Source organism: Procambarus clarkii, chromosome 79 (assembly GCF_040958095.1).
Source record: "Procambarus clarkii isolate CNS0578487 chromosome 79, FALCON_Pclarkii_2.0, whole genome shotgun sequence".
Taxonomy (NCBI): domain Eukaryota; kingdom Metazoa; phylum Arthropoda; class Malacostraca; order Decapoda; family Cambaridae; genus Procambarus; species Procambarus clarkii.
Window position 1 is genome coordinate 567,097 of NC_091228.1, and position 23,325 is coordinate 590,421.

The 23,325-nt window shown below is 44.5% G+C and overlaps 1 protein-coding gene across 1 annotated transcript in view; it reads right to left on the reverse strand.

Moving 5' to 3' along the window:
- The window catches only part of LOC138357549 (pregnancy zone protein-like), a 657,491-nt gene that overhangs the window by 563,882 nt on the left and 70,284 nt on the right, over positions 1-23,325 (reverse strand). The window contains exons 2-5 of the mRNA XM_069314408.1: positions 19,161-19,348; positions 13,176-13,414; positions 9,287-9,403; positions 5,825-5,982 (exon numbers count right to left, since the gene is read on the reverse strand). Of these exons, the coding sequence (XP_069170509.1) occupies positions 5,825-5,982; positions 9,287-9,403; positions 13,176-13,414; positions 19,161-19,348 (702 nt within the window). The remainder of the gene's footprint in view (positions 1-5,824; positions 5,983-9,286; positions 9,404-13,175; positions 13,415-19,160; positions 19,349-23,325) is intronic.

A 23,325-nucleotide genomic window follows, 5' to 3' on the forward strand; every position in this document is an offset into this window, starting at 1 on the left:
TTGAGCAAGGTGTGCAAGTTTCATGCAAATCCCTTGATAACAAACGAGAAAAAAAATTGGCCAAAAAAAAAAAGAAAAAAAAAAGAAAAAAAAAAGAAAAAAAAAGAAAAAAAAAGAAAAAAAAAAAAATTTACATATAAATATATTGCACATACATATTACAATTATTACAAGAGTTTGTGCTTCTACAGCACATAGTAGACATTTTAGTTGACACATGTGTTTCCTGAGATTATTTGAGAATGTTGAACATTCGTTGCATAATGCGTTGTGTATTTTTTTCTCCTTTTCTGTTTAGGGTGTGATGGTGAAACTTGGACCAGTTGCAGCCCTTTCTATAACCATTTCATAAAAAAAATTATAAGCAAATTGAACAATTTTTACGAAACCCGTAATAAGCGTAATAAGCCCCCTTAAGACTAAGCAGAAAAGAAGAGGAGCAAGAGGATCACCTTGCTGAAGACCTTCACATGATCTGATTTCATGTTCACCAAAGAGCAGTTTTGACTCACCACTGTAGCACGATAGTATGAACGGGTAGAGGGGCCGAGAATGGCGATGTACGGCACAAAGTACTGCATCTCTTCTGACCATGTTGAAGGCATTCTTAAAGTCCAGTTTGAGCAGGGCCTTTTCATCAGAAATGTTGGTGATGTATGCTCGTGCTGCATGGGTAGCCGCTTCACAGCCTTGGGGGATTCCAAATCCTAGCTGGATTGGTTTCAGCAATTCAGCCGCTTGCTGGCTGACTACCCTCGTAGCAGCCTTGGCAATCAGGCGTCGGAGAGTGTTGCCAACAGCGATTGGCCTGATTCCATCGTCCTTCTTTTTGAGAGCACAGAAGGAGGCACCAAAAAAGAGAGGCCTGATGACCTCAGGTATCTCACCAGCCAGGCACATGTTGACGAACCTTGTGAGTTCCATAAGAAGATCTTGTGCAGCATCACCAACCGCAGGATTTAACATTTGCGTTTTAACCCTGTAAAGCCGCCTGCTGACCCAGGTGGAAAAGAAAGGGCTGCTTTGTAAACCTCAGAGTCACCAACGATTAATGGGTCTGAAATGGTGTCGGCTGATGGCGGAACGATGTTGTCACCTTGAGGGGCTCTGGGTGGGTGCTTGCTTTGCAGGGCCCGTGCTGTGGCTGAGTTTCGAGGAGCAATTTTCTTGTCACTGGTGAGGACTCTAATAGCACTTGCGGTATTTCCCTCTTCAATTTTCTTGGTGATTTGTGCTCTGATTTTGTAAGTTTCCGGTACGTTGTTGTTACCATTTCTGCGGTGGATGTGTTTTGCTCGGAGAGGCAGGCGAACTAGGTTGTCCCCCCCTTGGGTATTCACTTATCGCCCTCAGGACCGAGGAAGCAAGTGATTTGTTCCTCCTTGCAGGGACGGTGAGGCATACACTGCCAAACAGAAGGACATTATGCCACGCTTGAATGTTTTCCGGGGCATCATTGACCTTTTTCAGAAGATTACAGAGTTTGGCTGCTGCATTTGGGCGGGCTGCTTTAGGAATGTGTGGTAATGTTCTAGCAGACGTCGCAATGATCGCTTTGGTAAGGTTTTTGTTGCATACTTGGCAAAAACCTCTTTTAGGAGCAGTTGTTGGTACCTCAAGGTTTGTGGAGTCCTGCCCGACCGCTGGGACTCCTTCCATTTCAAGTCGGTTGGGAGAGTTAAACTGTGCATTGTTTTATAGAGGGGGGCAAACACGCTGGGTCATGGCCAAGCAACTGCCAGCAACTGGGTGTGGAGGCATCAACTGGGTGTGGAAAAAGCACCTGGGTGTGGAGCCAGCAACTGGGTGTGGAGCCAGCAATTGGGTGAGGAGCCAGCAACTGGGTGTGGAGGCCGTGGCTGGGTGTGGAGGCATCAACTGGGTGTGGAGCCACCAACTGGGTGTGGAGGCCGCGGCTAGGTGTAGAGACGCGCGCACACACACACACACACACACACACACACACACACACACACACACACACACACACACACACACACATGTTTGCAGATGACGCAAAATTAATGAGAAGAGTTGTGACAGACGAGGATTGTAGGATCCTCCAAGAGGACTTAAACAGGCTGCAGAGATGGTCAGGGAAATGGCTACTGGAGTTTAACACCAGTAAATGTAAAGTTATGGAAATGGGATCAGGTGACAGGAGACCAAAGGGACAGTACACAATGAAGGGGAACAGCCTACCTGTAACGATTCGAGAAAGAGACCTGGGAGTGGATGTGACACCTAATCTAACTCCTGAGGCACATATAAATAGGATAACGACAGCAGCGTACTCTACACTGGCGAAAATTAGAACTTCATTCAGAAACCTAAATGAGGAAGCTTTTAGGGCGCTTTACACTGCCTACGTGAGACCCGTCTTAGAGTATGCCGCGCCACGATGGAGCCCCCACCTGAAGAAACACATAAAGAAACTGGAGAAGGTTCAGAGGTTTGCGACGAGGCTTGTCCCAGAGCTACGAGGGATGGGATATGAAGAGCGGCTGAAGGAACTGAACCTTACGACACTAGAGAAAAGAAGGGAGAGAGGAGATATGATAGGGACATATAAAATACTCAGGGGAATTGACAAAGTGGAAATAGATGAAATGTTCACACGTAATAATAACAGAACGAGGGGACATGGGTGGAAACTGGAAACTCAGATGAGTCACAGAGATGTTAGGAAGTTTTCTTTTAGCGTGAGAGTAGTAGAAAAATGGAATGCACTTGGGGAACAGGTTGTGGAAGCAAATACTATTCATACTTTTAAAACTAGGTATGATAGGGAAATGGGACAGGAGTCATTGCTGTAAACAACCGATAGCTAGAAAGGCGGGATCCAAGAGTCAATGCTCGATCCTGCAAGCACATATAGGTGAGTACATATAGGTGAGTACACACACACACACACACACACACACACACACACACACACACACACACACACACACACACACATATATATATATATATATATATATGTCGTACCTAGTAGCCAGAACTCACTTCTCAGCCTACTATGCAAGGCCCGATTTGCCTAATAAGCCAAGTTTTCATAAATTAATTGTTTTTCGACAACCTAACCTACCTAACCTAACCTAACCTACCTTTTTGGGCTACCTAACCTAACCTAACCTATAAAGATAGGTTAGGTTAGGTTAGGTTGGGTTGGTTAGGTTCGGTCATATATCTACGTTAATTTTAACTCCAATAAAAAAAAATTAACCTCATACATAATGAAATGGGTAGCTTTATCATTTCATAAGAAAAAAATTAGAGAAAATATATTAATTCAGGAAAACTTGGCTTATTAGGCAAATCGAGCCATGCATAGTAGGCTGAAAAGTGCGTTCTGGCTACTAGGTACGACATATATATATATATATATATATATATATATATATATATATATATATATATATATATATATATATATATATATATATATATATATATATATATATATATATATGTATATGTCGTACCTAATAGCCAGAACGCACTTCTATGCCTACTATGCAAGGCCCAATTTGCCTAATAAGCCAAGTTTTCATGAATTAGTTGTTTTTCGACTACCTAACCTACCTAACCTAACCTAACCTAACTTTTTCGGCTACCTAACCTAACCTAACCTATAAAGATAGGTTAGGTTAGGTTAGGTAGGGTTGGTTAGGTTCGGTCATATATCTACGTTAATTTTAACTCCAATAAAATAAAATTGACCTCATACGTAATGAAATGGGTAGCTTTATCATTTGATAAGAAAAAAATTAGAGAAAATATATTAATTCAGGAAAACTTGGCTTATTAGGCAAATCGGGCCTTGAATAGTAGGCTGAGAAGTGCGTTCTGGCTACTAGGTACGACATATATATATATATATATATATATATATATATATATATATATATATATATATATATATATATATATATATATATATATATATATATATATATATATATATATATACTCTGCAATATATACCCTGCAATATATACGCTTCAATATATACCCTGTAATATATACCCCTGCAATATATACCCTGCAATATATACTCTTCAATATATACCCTTCAATATATACTCTGCAATATATACTCTGCAATATATACCCTGCAATATATACCCTGTAATATATACCCCTGCAATATATACCCTGCAATATATACCCTTCAATATTTACCCTGCAATATATATACCCTGCAATATATTCCCTGCAATATATACTCTTCAATATATACCCTGCAATATATACCCCTGCAATATATACCTTGCAATATATACCCTGCAATATATACCCTGCAATATATACCCTGCAATATATATACCCTGCAATATATACCCTGCAATATATACCCTGCAATATATATACCCTGCAATATATACCCTGCAATATATACCCTGCAATATATACCTTTCAATATATACCCTGCAATATATACCCCTGCAATATATACCTTGCAATATATACCCTGCAATATATACCCTTCAATATATTCCCCGCAATATATACCCTGCAATATATACCCCTGCAATATATACCCTACAATATATATACCCTGCAATATATACCTTTCAATATGTACCCTGCAATATATACCCTTCAATATATACCCTGCAATATATGCCCTGCAATATATACCCCTGCAACATATACCCTACAATATATATCCTGCAATATATACCTTGCAATATATACCGCTGTAATATATACCCTGCAATATATATATACCCTGCAATATATATATACCCTGCAATATATATACCTTTCAATATATACCCTGCAATATATATTCCTGCAATATATACCCTGCAATATATACCCTGCAATATATATTCCTGCAATATATACCCTGCAATATATACCCTGCAATATATACTCTGCAGTCGGTGATGTGCTCTACACCCAGGGCGTTAGAGTAGGAAGAGCCCTATACCCACGTGACCCTAGATTAGGAAGAGCCCAATACCCCCGTGACCCTAGAGTAGGAAGAGCCCTATACCTCCTTGACCCTAGAGTAGGTAGAGCCCAGTACTTCAGTGACCCCAGAGTAGGTAGAGCCCAGTACTTCAGTGACCCTAGAGTAGGTAGAACCCTATACCTCATTGACCCTAGAGTAGGTAGAGCCCAGTACTTCAGTGACCCTAAAGTAGGTAGAGACTTATACCCCCGTGACCCTAGAGTAGGTAGAGCCCTATACCCCCGTGACCCTAGAGTAGGTAGAGCCCTATACCCCCATGGCCCTAGACATTTATAAGTTATTATATACAATCAATTTAGAAGATTTTAAAGCCGAATTTAAGTAATGCGTGTGTGAAGGAAGGGGAGATGAGGAAGAGGAGATAAGGAAGAAGGGATGAGGAAGAAGAGATGATCAAAAGGAGATGAGGAAGAAGAGATGAGGAAGAGGAGACGTGCGAAGGAAGAGATGTGGAAGGGGAGATAAGGAAGAGGGGATGAGGAAGAAGAGATGAGGACTGAGCTACAAACTTCTGGAGAATAACTCACATCTGAGGCGAGTTACCTGCCGCCCTCATATGAATGTTTTAATGATTAGCACAATATAAAATAGTCAGGAAATACGTGCCTCACTTTAATAACATTTTTGTGGTTTTACTTAAACAGTTCAGTGTTCAGTGAATTACGTTAATGTTCTAGCAGTTACACAACTACTGGGCTCTGAAACTCTTCACATTAACCTTCAGATAACATTGACTACTTTCGGAAACTTTTGATCCCAAAATGTAATTTAAACTATACGGAGTTGTTTATCAAGTGTGAGAGTAGTGGGTGGGTGGTGTTGGGTGGTGGGGCTCACTTGGCGCACACGGTGAAGGTGAAGGCTTCGTCAGTGCCCAGGATGTAGGCGGGAGGCTTGAGCACCACCTCGTAGCGAGGCAGCACGAACTTCTCCACCTTGAAGGTCACACTCTGCTGTTGGCCCCGGGGCGTCTTCACGAACAGCGTGTACAATCCCTGACAAAAATGGTCGGATTAGCTACATCAAATATTTTGACACATTAAACATATTTTTTTATCATTATTCAAGAATCAGTAATAAATAATTCCTATTGATGAGGAGCAAGTTATTAAGTATCATCAGTCAACAGCAAGATATTTTTGTTGTTTGTTAGTGAACAAAATGTGACATAATGACTTAAAACCACGATAAGTTGGTGCTTAATGTACCCGAGGTCCAAAGTCTCTAGTGGTCTTGATGGGGCCAGGAAGTAGGCGGCTTGTCAAAGGTTCCTGAATTATTCCTATGATTCTTTTCAACTGAATTAATGTCTCCGCATTTACGGCTTCGACAAGTAGGTGATATCATGGACTTTTTATCTAAGGGGAAAATAATCTCTTGTTTTGTGTCCTCCAGAGAACACTGTTAGGTCTCATGATGATGCACTTTGTGAGTTATATTACACATTTTAATAATGTGGTCTGGATTATTATACTACAAATTGTTTAGTATTCTAAAAGTTCCACTGAGATCCGGCCAGTCATGTCCGGTGTGTAGTGTTGTTAGTCCTGCTCTGGCCCTCAACCGTTCCTGAAACAACTTGTTCAGTTGAACAACCACTTTCTTGTCCTTCAAATTAACGTTTCGTTTGACTATTCACAAGGTCTTGTTGACATTTTTACCGCAGCGTCTACTTGTTGAGCAACTGTCAGTGACTGGTGGATCATAAGGCCTAGGTGCTTCTCTTCATCAATCTCCACCATGTTCGTCTTGTTGATATGGTAGTTATAGTGTATATTGATATGCTCTACAAGCACCGTTTTGGATTTGTAATATTAATAAATCGCCTTGCAAGGAATTAACCTTTTTTTGCTTCCCATTTTACCATAGATTCTAATGTCATCTGTAAATTTCATTATTTGGTTTCTTCTGTAAACTTGATTATTTGGTTTCTAATGTTCTCTTCTATATCGTGTTATATATTACAAGAAGAGTTGGTCCCAGGATGGAACCTTGCGGTGCTACACTTGGCATTCTAAACTATATTTATATCCACCTGAGACAACCTTTTGCCTTCCTTGTATATTTTTTTTATCCACTCAAATGTTTTACCATTTATCCTACGTGGAGAGAGTCTTTCATGTGGTTCATTATCTAAAGCTTTAGAGAAGTCCACGTACACTATATCTGCTGTTCTGCACTTGGGCCTCAGCTAACATCTTAGTTTACTCGTGTTTCTTCAGGAAAGACGCAAGTTACCCTTCAAGAGCCGCAGTTACTTGGTTCATCCTCCAAGTGAATGGTATGTTTATGTCCCCAGAAGTGTGGATGACAATATTATTCCTGCAGGTCTCTGTCCAGGGTAAACCCAGTCACCACAACCACAGGTTGTTCAGCCAGCAGCAGAAGGAAGCCCTCTCCCGCCCCAGGACGATAGACCAGAGCCCCCAGGACGGTGTACCAGAGCCCCCAGGGCGGTGTACCAGAGCCCCCAGGACGGTGTACCAGAGCCCCCAGGACGGTGTACCAGAGCCCCCAGGACGGTGTACCAGAGCCCCCAGGACGGTGTACCAGAGCCCCCAGGGCGGTGTACCAGAGCCCCAGGACGGTGTACCAGAGCCCCCAGGACGGTGTACCAGAGCCCCCAGGACGGTGTACCAGAGCCCCCAGGATGGTGCACCAGAGCCCCCAGGACGGTGTACCAGAGCCTCCAGGACGGTGCACCAGAGCCCCCAGGATGGTGCGCCAGAGCCCCCAGGACGGTGCGCCAGAGCCCCTCACCAGAGCTCCCAGGACGGTGCACCAGAGCCCCCAGGACGGTGCACCAGAGCCCCTCACCAGAGCTCCCAGGACGGTGCACCAGAGCCCCCAGGACGGTGCGCCAGAGCCCCTCACCAGAGCTCCCAGGACGGTGCACCAGAGCCTCCAGGACGGTGCACCAGAGCCCCAGGACGGTGTACCAGAGCCCCCAGGACGGTGTACCAGAGCCCCCAAGACGGTGCACCAGAGCCCCCAGGACGGTGTACCAGAGCCCCCAGGACGGTGCACCAGAGCCCCCAGGACGGTGTACCAGAGCCCCCAGGACGGTGACCAGAGCCCCCAGGACGGTGCACCAGAGCCCCTCACCAGAGCCCCCAGGACGATGTACCAGAGCCCCCAGGACGGTGCACCAGAGCCCCTCACCAGAGGCCCCAGGATGGTGTACCAGAGCCCCCAGGACTGTGCACCAGAGCCCCCAGGACTGTGCACCAGAGCCCCCAGGACTGTGCACTAGAGCCCCCAGGACTGTGCACCAGAGCCCCCAGGACTATGCACCAGAGCCTCCAGGACTGTGCACCAGAGCCCCCAGGACTGTGCACCAGAGCCCCCAGGACTGTGCACCAGAGCCCCCAGGACTGTGCACCAGAGCCCCCAGGACTGTGCACCAGAGCCCCCAGGACTGTGCACCAGAGCCCCCAGGACTGTGCACCAGAGCCCCCAGGACTGTGCACCAGAGCCCCCAGGACTGTGCACCAGAGCCTCCAGGACTGTGCACCAGAGCCCCCAGGACTGTGCACCAGAGCCCCCAGGACTGTGCACCAGAGCCCCCAGGACTGTGCACCAGAGCCCCCAGGACTGTGCACCAGAGCCCCCAGGACGGTGCACAATGCAGAGCCCCCAGGACTGTGCACCAGAGCCCCCAGGACGGTGAACCAGAGCCCCCATGGCGGTGCACCAGAGCCCCCAGGACTGTGCACCAGAGCCCCCAGGACTGTGCACCAGAGCCCCCAGGACGGTGCACCATGCAGAGCCCCAAGGACTGTACACCAGAGCCCCCAGGACGGTGCACCAGAGCCCCCAGGACGGTGCACCAGAGCCAACAGGACTGTGCACCAGAGCCCCCAGGACTGTGCACCAGAGCCCCCAGGACGGTGCACCAGAGCCCCCAGGACGGTGCACCAGAGCCAACAGGACTGTGCACCAGAGCCCCCAGGACGGTGCACCAGAGCCAACAGAACTGTGCACCAGAGCTCCCAGGACTGTGCACCAGAGCCCCCATGACTGTGCACCAGAGCCCCCAGGACGGTGCACCAGAGCCCCCAGGACTGTGCACCAGAGCCCCCAGGACTGTGCACCAGAGCCCCTCACCACGTCAAGTGAGCACCAATGAGCCCAGTCCTACTTAACCAGACCACAATAACGTTCCACTTTGAGAAGCGAAGTTTATTACAATAATATTTTTCTCATTTTGTAAACATACTCACCAAAACTATATTACTTCATTGTGTGTTGTATTTTCGTCTCGTGTTCCTATCGTCTATTACCACAAGTGTGTCTCACCTTCTCGGGCTCGTCAGCGAGGTCGAAGTCGAGGTGGACGAGGCCGGCGGTGTTGTCGACGTTCTTCCACTGGGCGACGCGGGTGCCGGCCGGCGTCTGCACCCAGACCTCCGGGTACTGCCGGGGACACCAACACATTACTTGTCAGACCTCATGCAGTGGTCAAACATTTAGCCCTTCACTCACTACTTAATAAAATTATGAGTGATACTGGTTAAAATGGATTGAGTTATCTCTCTCTCTCTCTCTCTCTCTCTCTCTCTCTCTCTCTCTCTCTCTCTCTCTCTCTCTCTCTCTCTCTCTCCAGACCACGGAAGAAGAATTGAAACAGGAATTTCCTTAAGTACTTTCGTATTAATACATCTTCAGAAGGAGTGATTTACAGGTCAAGAAGTGGACATATATAGGCAGGAGAGAGTGGTGGAGTGAGGTGAGGTACAATGACAAATGAATGAGAATTAGGTTGACACAAATATGAGCCGCATAAGAACTGCAGAAGGCCTATTGGCCCATACGAGGCATCTCCTATTCATACCCACCAATAGGCCCACACATGGATAATAATAGCATAAGATAGTAAATATTTACAATGAATTAGTGAGACAAATGAGTATCAATGATCCTACTCAAATCGCCCTCTAATTGATCTATCAAAAATGGATCTAAGTTATATAAACCACTGCTAATGTTCAAATTACTTTCTTTTGTAATCTGTGTCAGAGCAGATTCAATTATGTTCCTGGTATAAGTGCTTTTACAATTCATTATTGAAGAAGCCATCTCCCAATCAATTTGGTGAGCATCTGCTGACAGATGAACAAACAAAGCATTAGACAATAGGCAGTGTCTTACAGAGTATTTATATTGCGAAATTCTACATTTGAAATTTTTAGATGTTTGCCCAACATAGAATTTATTAGTCTTTACAATGTATTATATATATGACACAATTATCACTACGAGGACTGTTTCTAACTTATAGCTTACCAACAGTATTTTCGTAGCTAAACAATACATGTATATCAAAACGTTTCAAGGCCTTGACAATATTCTCAAACACAGAGAAATATGGTAAACATAACACATTCTTTGGGCGAATATTTTTTCTGCATATATTATTATAATATGTACGACGTGCTTTGCTACGGCAAACTTCCAAAAAACTCAGTTGGTAACAAAGCTTGAGACCAATCGAATCAATATTCTTAAACTCTTCATCTAAGAATTCTGGACTCACAACTCGAAGAGCTCTTAGATACATTGAAGAAAAAATAGATTTTTTCACATTGTATCTATGCCTTGAAAAATAATGAACATAAGATAAATTATTCGTAGGTTTTCTGTAGATACTAAACTTTAGTGAAAAATTTTCCCTGTGAATAAGTACATCTAGGAATGGCAAACATTTATCAATTTCAGTCTCCACAGTAAATTTTATAGCGGTGACTTGATCATTAAGTTTGGCTACAAATTCGTCTGTGTTTACATCTGTAGGCCATATACACAAAATATCGTCAACATATCTAAACCATGTAATGATTCCAGGGGTAATTTTTGAGACAAATTTCTTTTCGAAGAATTCCATGTACAAGTTTGAAAGCAATAGCGATAAATGATTCCCCATTGCCATTCCAAAAGTCTGTAAATAATTCTCATTATTAAAGGTAAATGTACATTCTTTAATGCACAACTTAACAAGATTGACAATAATATCAGCAGAAAGAGGTAAAATATGATTCATTAGTTCACGAGCAAGATAATCAAGAATATCATCAACCGGTACCTTTGTAAACAAAGAACAAACGTCAAAACTGATTAACTTTACATCAGGAGTGACAGGAATACTATTAAATTTGTTAACTAATTCAAGAGAATTAGTCAAATGAGAAGAGGAAATAGTTCCTAACAATGGGGACAAGATTTTGGTGAGCCATTTAGAAAGCTTGTAAGAAATGGATCCCACGGAACTGGTCAGTAGAGACGTTGAGGTAACTCACCGGGTCAGTAGAGACGTTGAGGTAACTCACCGGCTCAGTAGAGACGTTGAGGTAACTCACTGGGTCAGTAGAGACGCTGAGGTAACTCACCGGGTCAGTAGAGACGCTGAGGTAACTCACCGGGTCAGCAGAGACGCTGAGGTAACTCACCGGGTCAGGTAGAGACACTGAGGTAACTCACCGGGTCAGCAGAGACGCTGAGGTAACTCACCTGGTTAGTAGAGACGCTGAGGTAACTCACCGGATTAGTAGAGACGCTGAGGTAACTCACCGGGTCAGTAGAGACGCTGAGGTAACTCACCGGGTCAGCAGAGACGCTGAGGTAACTCACCGGGTCAGTATAGAGATTGAGGTAACTCACTGGGTCAGTAGAGACGTAGTGGTAAATCACCGGTTCAGTAGAGCCGCTGAGGTAACTCACCGGGTTAGTACAGACGCTGAGGTAACTCACCGAGTTAGTAGAGACGCTGAGGTAACTCACCGGGCCAGTATAGAGATTGAGGTAACTCACCGGGTCAGCAGAGACGCTGAGGTAACTCACTGGGTTAGTAGAGACGCTGAGGTAACTCACCGGGTCAGTAGAGACGCTGAGGTAACTCACCGGGTCAGCAGAGACGCTGAGGTAACTCACCGGGTCAGTAGAGACGCTGAGGTAACTCACCGGGTCAGTAGAGACGCTGAGGTAACTCACCGGGTCAGAAGAGACGCTGAGGTAACTCACCGGGTCAGTAGAGACGCTGAGGTAACTCACCAGGTTAGTAGAGGCGCTGAGGTAACTCACCGGGTCAGGTAGAGACACTGAGGTAACTCACCGGGTCAGCAGAGACGCTGAGGTAACTCACCTGGTTAGTAGAGACGCTGAGGTAACTCACCGGGTCAGTAGAGACGCTGAGGTAACTCACCGGGTCAGGTAGAGGTTGAGGTAACTCACCGGCTCAGTAGAGACGCTGAGGTAACTCACCGGGTCAGTATAGAGATTGAGGTAACTCACCGGGTCAGCAGAGACGCTGAGGTAACTCACTGGGTCAGTAGAGACGCTGAGGTAACTCACCGGGTCAGTAGAGACGCTGAGGTAACTCACCGGGTCAGCAGAGACGCTGAGGTAACTCACCGGGTCAGTAGAGACGCTGAGGTAACTCACCGGGTCAGTAGAGACGCTGAGGTAACTCACCGGGTCAGTAGAGACGCTGAGGTAACTCACCGGGTCAGTAGAGACGCTGAGGTAACTCACCGGGTCAGGTAGAGACACTGAGGTAACTCACCGGGTCAGCAGAGACGCTGAGGTAACTCACCTGGTTAGTAGAGACGCTGAGGTAACTCACCGGGTCAGTAGAGACGCTGAGGTAACTCACCGGGTCAGGTAGAGGTTGAGGTAACTCACCGGCTCAGTAGAGACGCTGAGGTAACTCACCGGGTCAGTAGAGACGCTGAGGTAACTCACCGGGTCAGAAGAGACGCTGAGGTAACTCACCAGGTCAGTAGAGACGCTGAGGTAACTCACCGGGTCAGGTAGAGACACTGAGGTAACTCACCGGGTCAGCAGAGACGCTGAGGTAACTCACCTGGTTAGTAGAGACGCTGAGGTAACTCACCGGGTCAGTAGAGACGCTGAGGTAACTCACCGGGTCAGGTAGAGGTTGAGGTAACTCACCGGCTCAGTAGAGACGCTGAGGTAACTCACCGGGTCAGTAGAGACGCTGAAGTAGCTCACCGGGTCAGGTAGAGAGGTTGAGGTAACTCACCGGGTCAGTAGAGACGCAGAGGTAACTCACTGGGTCAGTAGAGACGCTGAGGTAACTCACAGGGTCAGAAGAGACGCTGAGGTAACTCACCAGGTCAGTAGAGACGCTGAGGTAACTCACCGGGTCAGTAGAGACGCTGAGGTAACTCACCGGGTCAGTAGAGACGCTGAGGTAAGGTCCGGTGAGAGTGAGGATCCTGAACTTGACATTCTGGCTGGGCTCGTACAGGTACTTGTCCGTCTGGACGAAGGTGATGTCGCTGGTGCTCTTGAGGGTGAGAGAAACGGTGCGGGTGAGCTTGGCGCCGCCCACCACGCCCGCCACGTGTAGTGAGTGGGTGTACACCGAGGAACTCGGCACCGACACGTCGTAGCACGAACCTGTCCTTCCTGGAACACGGAACAGTAACTCTAGTTGTTATATATATACATATATATATATATATATATATATATATATATATATATATATATATATATATATATATATATATATATATATATATATATATATATATATATATATATATATATATATATATATATATATATGTCGTACCTAGTAGCCAGAACGCACTTCTCGGCCTACTATGCAAGGCCCGATTTGCCTAATAAGCTAAGTTTTCATGAATTAATTGGTTTTCGACTACCTAACCTACCTAACCTAACCTAACCTAACTTTTTCGGCTACCTAATCTAACCTAACCTATAAAGATAGGTTAGGTTAGGTTAGGTAGGGTTGGTTAGGTTCGGTCATATATCTACATTTACTTTAGCTCTAATACAAAATTTTTTACCTCATACATAATGAAATGGGTAGCTTTATCATTTCATAAGAAAAAAAATTGAGAAAATATATTAATTCATGAAAACTTGGCTTATTAGGCAAATCGGGCCTTGCATAGTAGGCTGAGAAGTGCGTTCTGGCTACTAGGTACGACATATATATATATATATATATATATATATATATATATATATATATATATATATATATATATATATATATATATATATATATATGTATGCGCACTGCATACAGGGTTCCTGGATGCGCACTGCATCCAGGGTTCCTGCCCGCCATCTGAGGAGCTGGAGGAACTCGACAACCTATGACAACCATCTTTGCAACCCATATGTAACTCCTTTTTTGTAACAGTTCAAATAAAGTAAATATACATGTGTACACACAAAAGAATGGGGGTGGTAGGAGAGGATAATATTAGTGTTCAGTGAGAAACCACAAGGTCTCCTCTGAATACTTTTTATTTTCTTCTCCGAGGCTATGGGTCCCCACATTGGCACCAGAGGTGGTACCCTTTAATTAAAAAAAAAAATTTATATATATATATATATATATATATATATATATATATATATATATATATATATATATATATATATATATATATATATATATATATGTTTCATTGAATATGACCGCATATTCTGTATTTATTATTTTCTGGTTTACGGCTTCTATCCCTCTAACTATTTTCTTAGCATCAGGGCTTAATTGAAATAGGAGTTCTCCAAAACTCATTTTCGTACTTTTAAGGTGAAGAAAAGAAGTGATTTACTATAGAGTGTATTACACTTATTTGTATAATTTGCACGACGTTTCGAACCTCCATGGTTCATTCTCAAGTGAACAGATCTTACAATACTAGTTGATTTTATACCCGCATTAGGTCAGGTGATAATACAATGAAGGTGAAAACATGGGGGGATACATAAGGGATAAACATAGGGGCTGCAGAAGGCTTATTGGCCCATACGAGGCATCTCCTATCCAAACACAAAGATTAATCCAGTGTAATTGGCCTGTTATGTTGGACATTGTCTTCTGTGTTGGCAACGATATGTTCTTGTCTTGTCATTACTCACATGGTGGGTAGAGTAAATAGTTCCGTGATTTGGGTGTTCATGGTAGGTCGCTCTATTCTTATGTGAATTGCCTCAAGAATTTGTAATCTTCTTGAATCTTGGGTTTTGTCTATTACGCAAGTATTCTTGTTCAAACAATCTTCTTGAATCTTGGGTTTTGTCTATTACGCAAGTATTCTTGTTCAAACAAGAATCAGTTGACTGAAAGAATCAACTGAAAACTCACACCCCAGAAGTGACTCGAACCCATACTCCCAGAAGCAACGCAACTGGTATGTACAAGACGCCTTAATCCACTTGACCATCACGACCGGACAAAAATTAGGTGATAGCCGAGGCTATTTGAACCACCCCACCGCCGGCACTCGGATAGTAATCTTGGGCATAGCATTTTACCAAATCACCTCATTCTTTGGGGCACACGTGAGGAACACAAATGCGAACAAGCCTGAATGGTCCCCAGGACAATATGCAACTGAAAACTCACACCCCAGAAGTGACTCGAACCCATACTCCCAGAAGCAACGCAACTGGTATGTACAAGACGCCTTAATCCACTTGACCATCACAGTGGTGGTGTGACTCCACTTGAGTGCCGGCGGTGGGGTGGTTCAAATAGCTTCGGCTATCACCTCATTTTTGTCCGGTCGTGATGGTCAAGTGGATTAAGGCGTCTTGTACATACCAGTTGCGTTGCTTCTGGGAGTATGGGTTCGAGTCACTTCTGGGGTGTGTGGAGTTTTCAGTTGCATATTGTCCTGGGGACCATTCAGACTTGTTCGCATTTGTGTTCCTCACGTGTGCCCCAAAGAATGAGGTGATTTGGTAAAATGCTATGCCCAAGATTACTATCCGAGTGCCGGCGGTGGGGTGGTTCAAATAGCCTCGGCTATCACCTCATTTTTGTCCGGTTGTGATGGTCAAGTGGATTAAGGCGTCTTGTACATACCAGTTGCGTTGCTTCTGGGAGTATGGGTTCGAGTCACTTCTGGGGTGTGAGTTTTCAGTTGCATATTGTCCTGGGGACCATTCAGGCTTGTTCGCATTTGTGTTCCTCACGTGTGCCCCAAAGAATGAGGTGATTTGGTAAAATGCTATGCCCAAGATTACTATCCGAGTGCCGGCGGTGGGGTGGTTCAAATAGCCTCGGCTATCACCTCATTTTTGTCCGGTCGTGATGGTCAAGTGGATTAAGGCGTCTTGTTCATACCAGTTGCGTTGCTTCTGGGAGTATGGGTTCGAGTCACTTCTGGGGTGTGAGTTTTCAGTTGCATATTGTCCTGGGGACCATTCAGGCTTGTTCGCATATATATATATATATATATATATATATATATATATATATATATATATATATATATATATATATATTATTAAATATGACCGAAAAAGTAAGATTAATAATTCTAACACGAATTTTCTCACTCTTTCGTACATTTCTTTTCACTGTTGGAGGTAAATCAAAAATCAATTCTCCAAAATTCATTTTTATTTCTAGTCTGACGCGACACGAGCGCGTTTTGTAAAACTTATTACATTTTCAAAGACTTTAGTTTACAAATACACAACTGAATAGAACTTACGCATCTCCGATTTTATATCTACATTTGAGTGAGGTGGATGGGGTGAGGTGGCATTAATAGGGTATTAATTTCATCAACACAAGACAGAACAAGAGGTGGCATTAATAGGGTATTAATTTCATTAACACAAGACAGAACACGAAACAATGGGTATTGAATAGAAGTGTTTGTAGAAAGCCTATTGGTCCATATTTCTTGATGCTTCTATATTGGAGCGGAGTCTTGAGGTGGGTAGAATATAGTTGTGCATTAATTGGCTGTTGATTGCTGGTGTTGACTTCTTGATGTGTGATGCCTCGCAAACGTCAAGCCGCCTGCTATCGCTGTATCTATCGATGATTTCTGTGTTGTTTACTAGGATTTCTCTGGCGATGGTTTGGTTGTGGGAAGAGATTATATGTTCCTTAATGGAGCCCTGTTGCTTATGCATCGTTAAACGCCTAGAAAGAGATGTTGTTGTCTTGCCTATATACTGGGTTTTTTGGAGCTTACAGTCCCCAAGAGGGCATTTGAAGGCATAGACGACGTTAGTCTCTTTTAAAGCGTTCTGTTTTGTGTCTGGAGAGTTTCTCATGAGTAGGCTGGCCGTTTTTCTAGTTTTATAGTAAATCGTCAGTTGTATCCTCTGATTTTTGTCTGTAGGATAACGTTTCTATTAACAATATCTTTCAGGACCCTTTCCTCCGTTTTATGAGCTGTGGAAAAGAAGTTCCTGTAAAATAGTCTAATAGGGGGTATAAGTGTTGTGTTAGTTGTCTCTTCAGAGGTTGCATGGCGTTTCACTTTCCTTCTTGACATACCAGAATCTATTCTGAGGAAACTACTCCAAGCTTGTACTAAAGAGGCACCCTTCTTGAGCCCGGATGGGCACATGTATAAGCAAGTAGATGGGGTCACCGTGGGTTCTGCCCTAGGTGTCCTGTTTGCAAACTTCTACATGGGTACCATCGAGCAAAAAGTCTTAGTCGACATGAACTTGAAACCGGCCATATACTGCAGGTATGTTGACGACATTTTTACACAGGTACCTGATGTCAGACATCTGCAGGAGCTGAAGGAGGCATTTGAGCAGAGTTCCGTGCTGCGTTTCACTTACGAGATGGAAAAGGATGGGAAGCTGCCCTTTCTAGATGTAACAGTCATGGAAAAGAGCGGAGGTTTCCACACTGCAGTCTACACTAAGGAAACGAACATTGGAATGTGCCTAAATGCCAACAGCGACTGCCCAGACAGGTACAAGAGGAGTGTTGTTAACGCATATGTCGACCGTGCTCTCAGCCACAGCTCAGATTGGAAGCAAGTCGACGAAGAACTTTGTAGGGTAAGGCAGGTCCTAGTCAACAACGGCTTCTCCAATGGTTTCGTCGAAGACATCATAAGAAGGAAAGTGAAATGCCATGCAACCTCTAAAGAGACAACTAACACAACACCTATACCCCCTATTAGACTATTTTACAGGAACTTCTTTTCCACAGCTCATAAAACGGAGGAAAGGGTCCTGAAAGATATTGTTAATAGAAACGTTATCCCTACAGACAAAAATCAGAGGATACAACTGACGATTTACTATAAAACCAGAAAAACGGCCAGCCTACTCATGAGAAACTCTCCAGACACAAAACAGAACGCTTTAAAAGAGACTAACGTCGTCTATGCCTTCAAATACCCTCTTGGGGACTGTAAGCTCCGAAAAAAACAGTATATAGGCAAGACAACAACATCTCTTTCTAGGCGTTTAACGATGCATAAGCAACAGGGCTCCATTAAGGAACATATAATCTCTTCCCACAACCAAATTATCGCCAGAGAAATCGTAGTAAACAACACAGAAATCATCAATAGATACAGCGATAGCAGGCGGCTTGACGTTTGCGAGGGACTACACATCAAGAAGTCAACACCAGCAATCAACAGCCAATTAATGCACAACTATATTCTACCCACCTCAAGACTCCGCTCCAATATAGAAGCATCAAGAAATATGGACCAATAGGCTTTCTACAAACACTTCTATTCAATACCCATTGTTTCGTGTTCTGTCTTGTGTTGATGAAATTAATACCCTATTAATGCCACCTCTTGTTCTGTCTTGTGTTGATGAAATTAATACCCTATTAATGCCACCTCACCCCATCCACCTCACTCAAATGTAGGTATAAAATCGGAGATGCGTAAGTTCTATTCAGTTCTGTATTTGTAAACTAAATTCTTTGAAAATGTAATAAGTTTTACGAAACGCGCTCGTGTCGCGTCAGACTAGAAATAAAAATGAATTTTGGAGAATTGATTTTTGATTTACCTCCAACAGGGAAAAGAATTGTACGAAAGATTGAGAAAATTCGTGTTAGAATTATTAATCTTACTTTTTCGGTCATATTTAATAATATATGTCTACAGGAAAGATTGCTACCAAAATATATATATATATATATATATATATATATATATATATATATATATATATATATATATATATATATTTTTATTATGCGTTTAAACTTTTTATTCTTGATATGGGAATAATGCGTATATAACATTTATTCAACAACAGGGTGTCGATTTGTGGAACCAAGAGTGGCCACTAGACGCCCCGTCACGAGGTCTTGTTTGTCAACTTAAAAATGTGACTCTGGTGATTATTTCCACTTTCCTCGTGGTGTACTAACCTGCTGGAATGTATAGAGTGGTCTGGGGAATGATGGTAATGTTCCGCTCCTCAGGCAGCTGCTGGTAGTCGTAGGCAGTGACTGCTACCGTCAGTTTCCCAGGTGGAGCTGACGGGTCGTCCACGACCACACACAGCTGGGCTGTTGTTCCTGCCACCCATTGCTTGGGCGTGGTGACCACGTAGCCTCTGTGGGGGGCACGGCGAGCTGTTAGTTCTTGCCTATCTCCACCATAATGAACACCAACTCAAACGGAAGCAAGTATGTGTAGGTTGTGTATCAATTCATATAAATTAATACAAGCATGCCTAATGCCAAGCAATAATTATTTATTGGCATTAATTAATGCCAATCATTAATTATCATATATAAAAACTAATTCTAGCCAGATGTAGAGACAAGTGTAATCTTGGTACTAGGAAAGGGACTCCAGTATTGACTTATAATCCGGGAGAATATCTGTGAAGAATAACAATGGTCACTTCTTAATATCCTGCTAATTTAAACTAAACTGTGTTCGCCCTATAGTTTACTCTCAACCTCCGTCGTTCACACCAACTACTAAACATCTGCCTCAACGGTCAGTGTGTCCTCATGACGCACATATTGTCTCATCAACACCTGTTTAATCCCACCTTTCTCAAAATAATATTGAAAACTATAAATATTTGAAGTTAATTTAAAACTCTCTTTAATCAACCAACATTATACAGGACTCTTGACCTGTCGTTATGTGGTATTTATGTTCTTTTATTCTCCCATGGTGATGTTTGTCAGTTTGTCCCACAAACAATTCATTGCAAGTTTTATAAAGGATTTTCTAAGCATCAATTATACGTATTAAATGTTTTATTTATCAAATTAAATTTCCTAAATGCTATATTCATAAACATTTATTTAGACATTTCATTAACATTTTCATGAAATGCTAGAATTAATATTTATTACTTTGTAATCTCTATCAAACTTAAGGCATTTTCTGAAACTTTTCAATTTTTACTATTTAATAAAATACTTTGCTATTTAAATAAAATATTTAGAGTATTTTAAGGTGAATTCGTTTGTGAGAAGATGTAATTGGTTGTCCAATATTACGCTGATGGGATTGGTTCAGACGTGACTCATATTTTCTTAGGAGAGAAAAATCTTAGACAGTAACAATGTTGTGTTGATATAAGCTCGGATTGGACTTAGACAAAACAATCTTGTATCATTGCTGGTGACAACAACAATGTGATTACTGAAATTCAGTCAAGTTCCCTTGTCCCTGATGTCCCCTGCATACAGCTATGGTACCTGCAGTACTTCTTGACACCTTGTCGTCCCCTGCATACTGCTATGGTACCTACAGTACTGCTTGACACCTTGTCGTCCCCTGCATACTGCTATGATACCTGCAGTATTGCTTGACACCTTGTCCCTGGTACCATGGCAGGTACTACTATGGTAACTGCTGTCCTCCACAGCACCGCTACCTTTCTGAGAATCTTGTCTGCTCTTTACTAATATGTAGGATTGCCAGAGAGACAACGTTTAAATTCCTCTGTATAAATTTAAGTAGAGAATCTTTAATCTTATAGTTTTTGATATCTCTGAGATGTTCCGATAGATATGATAGCGCTTGGCACAGCCATGATGTCAGGGGGAAGTCATGATACATTCGAAACACGTAAATAAGAGGACCAATGGAAGGAGACCCGGAACGTGCCGGGTCACCTAGTCTGCTTCCTGATTGGTCAACACTCAGGACTCACTGCTCAGACAGTTACAGTCTTTGAGCGAACTGAGGTCCGTGAGATGACTCAAATCTGAGGGTTAGAGAAGCGGCAGTCTTCGCGAGAGAGGAGTACCCGACAACCCTGAAGCACAGGTCTGGCTCACACCTACAGCCATTCTGTGTCCACACAGGTAGTCAAGGTCAGCTGACTCTTGACGGGTGAATGGTGACCGCTGACTGCAAAAACAGTGCCCAAACTGAGGGGAGTTGCTCCTGAGCTACCGTGCAGTGAGGACGTGTCGCCTGCTCGCTCCGGTAGTTTGAGGTGGTTGCCGTTTTCGCCGGCAGGGGGTGTGGGTGTCTCTACCCTCCCTACTGTTCCTGGTGGTGTGGACGTGGCGCTTTTACGATGGGCGGCCATCTTCCCCCTGTCGTGAGGGTAAACTCCATCGGATTGGAGTTTACTGGCCATGCTGAATACCCGCTGGTGGACGTGGTATTGAGTGCCATGCTTCGTGTCCCGGTTGGGGACGTATATGGCATTGAGCTGGTAACTGCTCACCGTGTTGTTGTCAAGTTTGTGGGTGAGGCGGTGTACCGTGCTTTCTTACGGAGGTACGAGGGACGTACTTTGCAGCTACAGGATGGCACCGGGTCTGTGACCATTTCAGACCATAGTGGTGCTGTGACGTATGTCAGTGTTCATGGCGCCTCCATGGAGTTTCCTGAGACTCTCCTCCAGCGATTCTTCCAGAGGTATGGCTCCGTCGTCAGTGTGCGGATGAACTCACTGTCGTCTGGCACGTATTCGGGTGTGAAGACCAACATTCGGACCCCCGGGATGCGACTGAGGTCGGACATACCGTGCTCTGTCCGGCTGTTGGGGTACTACGTGCATGTGTTTTATGCCCGGCAACCCCGTACTTGCTTCCGGTGTGGCTTGTTGGGGCATCAGGCTGCCGGGTGTACTGCTGATCCGGTCGCTCCTGTGAACTTGTTCCGTGAGGGGGATTTCCCGCTGCTCCCTCTGGAGGAGGACTCCGGGGGTGAGGAGGTGAGCGTCCCGTTCGCTGCTGCGGCTCCCCCAGTGTCATCCAACGTTGCCCCGGTTGTTGCAGACCCTCCTCCGGGTGTTGCGGTGCCGTCGGATGTTCCTCCTGACCATGTCTCTGGCCCTGCTGTTCCTGTGGACCTTCTTGGTGATCCCTGTGGAGCGTCGCCGTCGGCTTCCTCGTCTTCAACTGTGGACCCTGGCCCTGCGTCCTCCCCTCGGGTTCCTCCTGTGCTGGGTGCTGGGGTGGCTGCGGTGCCTCCTGCTGTGTGTGGTCCGGTTCCCCCTGTGGTAGAGGCTGCTGCCGTTCTGCGACGGGCGTCGGTTCGCCCGGTTCGTGAGGCCCGTGGTTCTGGGTCCGCCTCCGGCTGTGAGGATGTGCGGCCAGTGCCCAAGCGGTCCAGGCGTTCTTCTACTGCTTGGGCTGATGCGGAAGACTACGACGCAGGTGAAGCTTCGGGAGATGATGTGGCACCTCCGGGTGCTTCGCGCTCTACGACGCTGGTGGTGGCTGACGTCCATGTGTCTGCTGTTGACGATGTTTGTACCTATGATTTACCTCCTGTTCTTTCTCCTGCAGAAGGTTCTCCGCAGTGGGGGGTGGTCGCTCCTACTGACGAGGATGGTGAGAGTTCTGGTGCGCGCCGAGGCATCAAGCTGGTACTGAAGAAGGATGCCAAGCGTGGGGGGTCCCGGCAGGAACAACGTCCGGTGGTTGACGCGGAGCGCTGTGGGGCGGCCGAGGAGGCTCCCAGTGCGCTGCCCATTGCCCGGCCTCGTGGGAAGGAGCCTCTCCCTCTCGTCTTGGCCTCCAGAGTGGCGCATGATGCGCAGCATCCTTTACGGTTTGACATTATTGACCGAGTGCATCCTGTTCCATGGTGCCCTTCTTCCATCTGGATACAGCGGGCTCGGTGTTTTGTTGTGGGTGTGCCAGAGTTGATGCCTGATCCTCGTACTGTTAATACTGTGCCTGTTCCGGATGACGTCATGTTACTGTGGGAGGCGTATTGTGTTCAGTTCCCGGCGGCAGAGTGGCCGGATAAGTATGAACAATTTGAGTAGTCTGTGTGCTTGCTGTGACCTGTGGTTTGTTTGCAATGTATTGTACCTATTGTGCGCCCTTCAGGCCGGTGTTGTGTTTTTCATGACTGTTGTTTCGTTGTATTTATTGTATTTCCGTTACCCTTCTGTCCAGTATTGTTGTTTCTTTTTCCTGTGTTTCATTGTGTTTATGTTCATTGTTGTGATTTTGTTGTCGGCCCTTCAGGCCGGTATTTAGTGTATTTGTGTTACTTTACGTTAATTTGCTTTGTGCTTTTGTATTTTTTTGTTGTCTGTTTGTTATTGGTTTCATATTTTATTATATTTATTGTATTGTATTTATTCGCATGTTC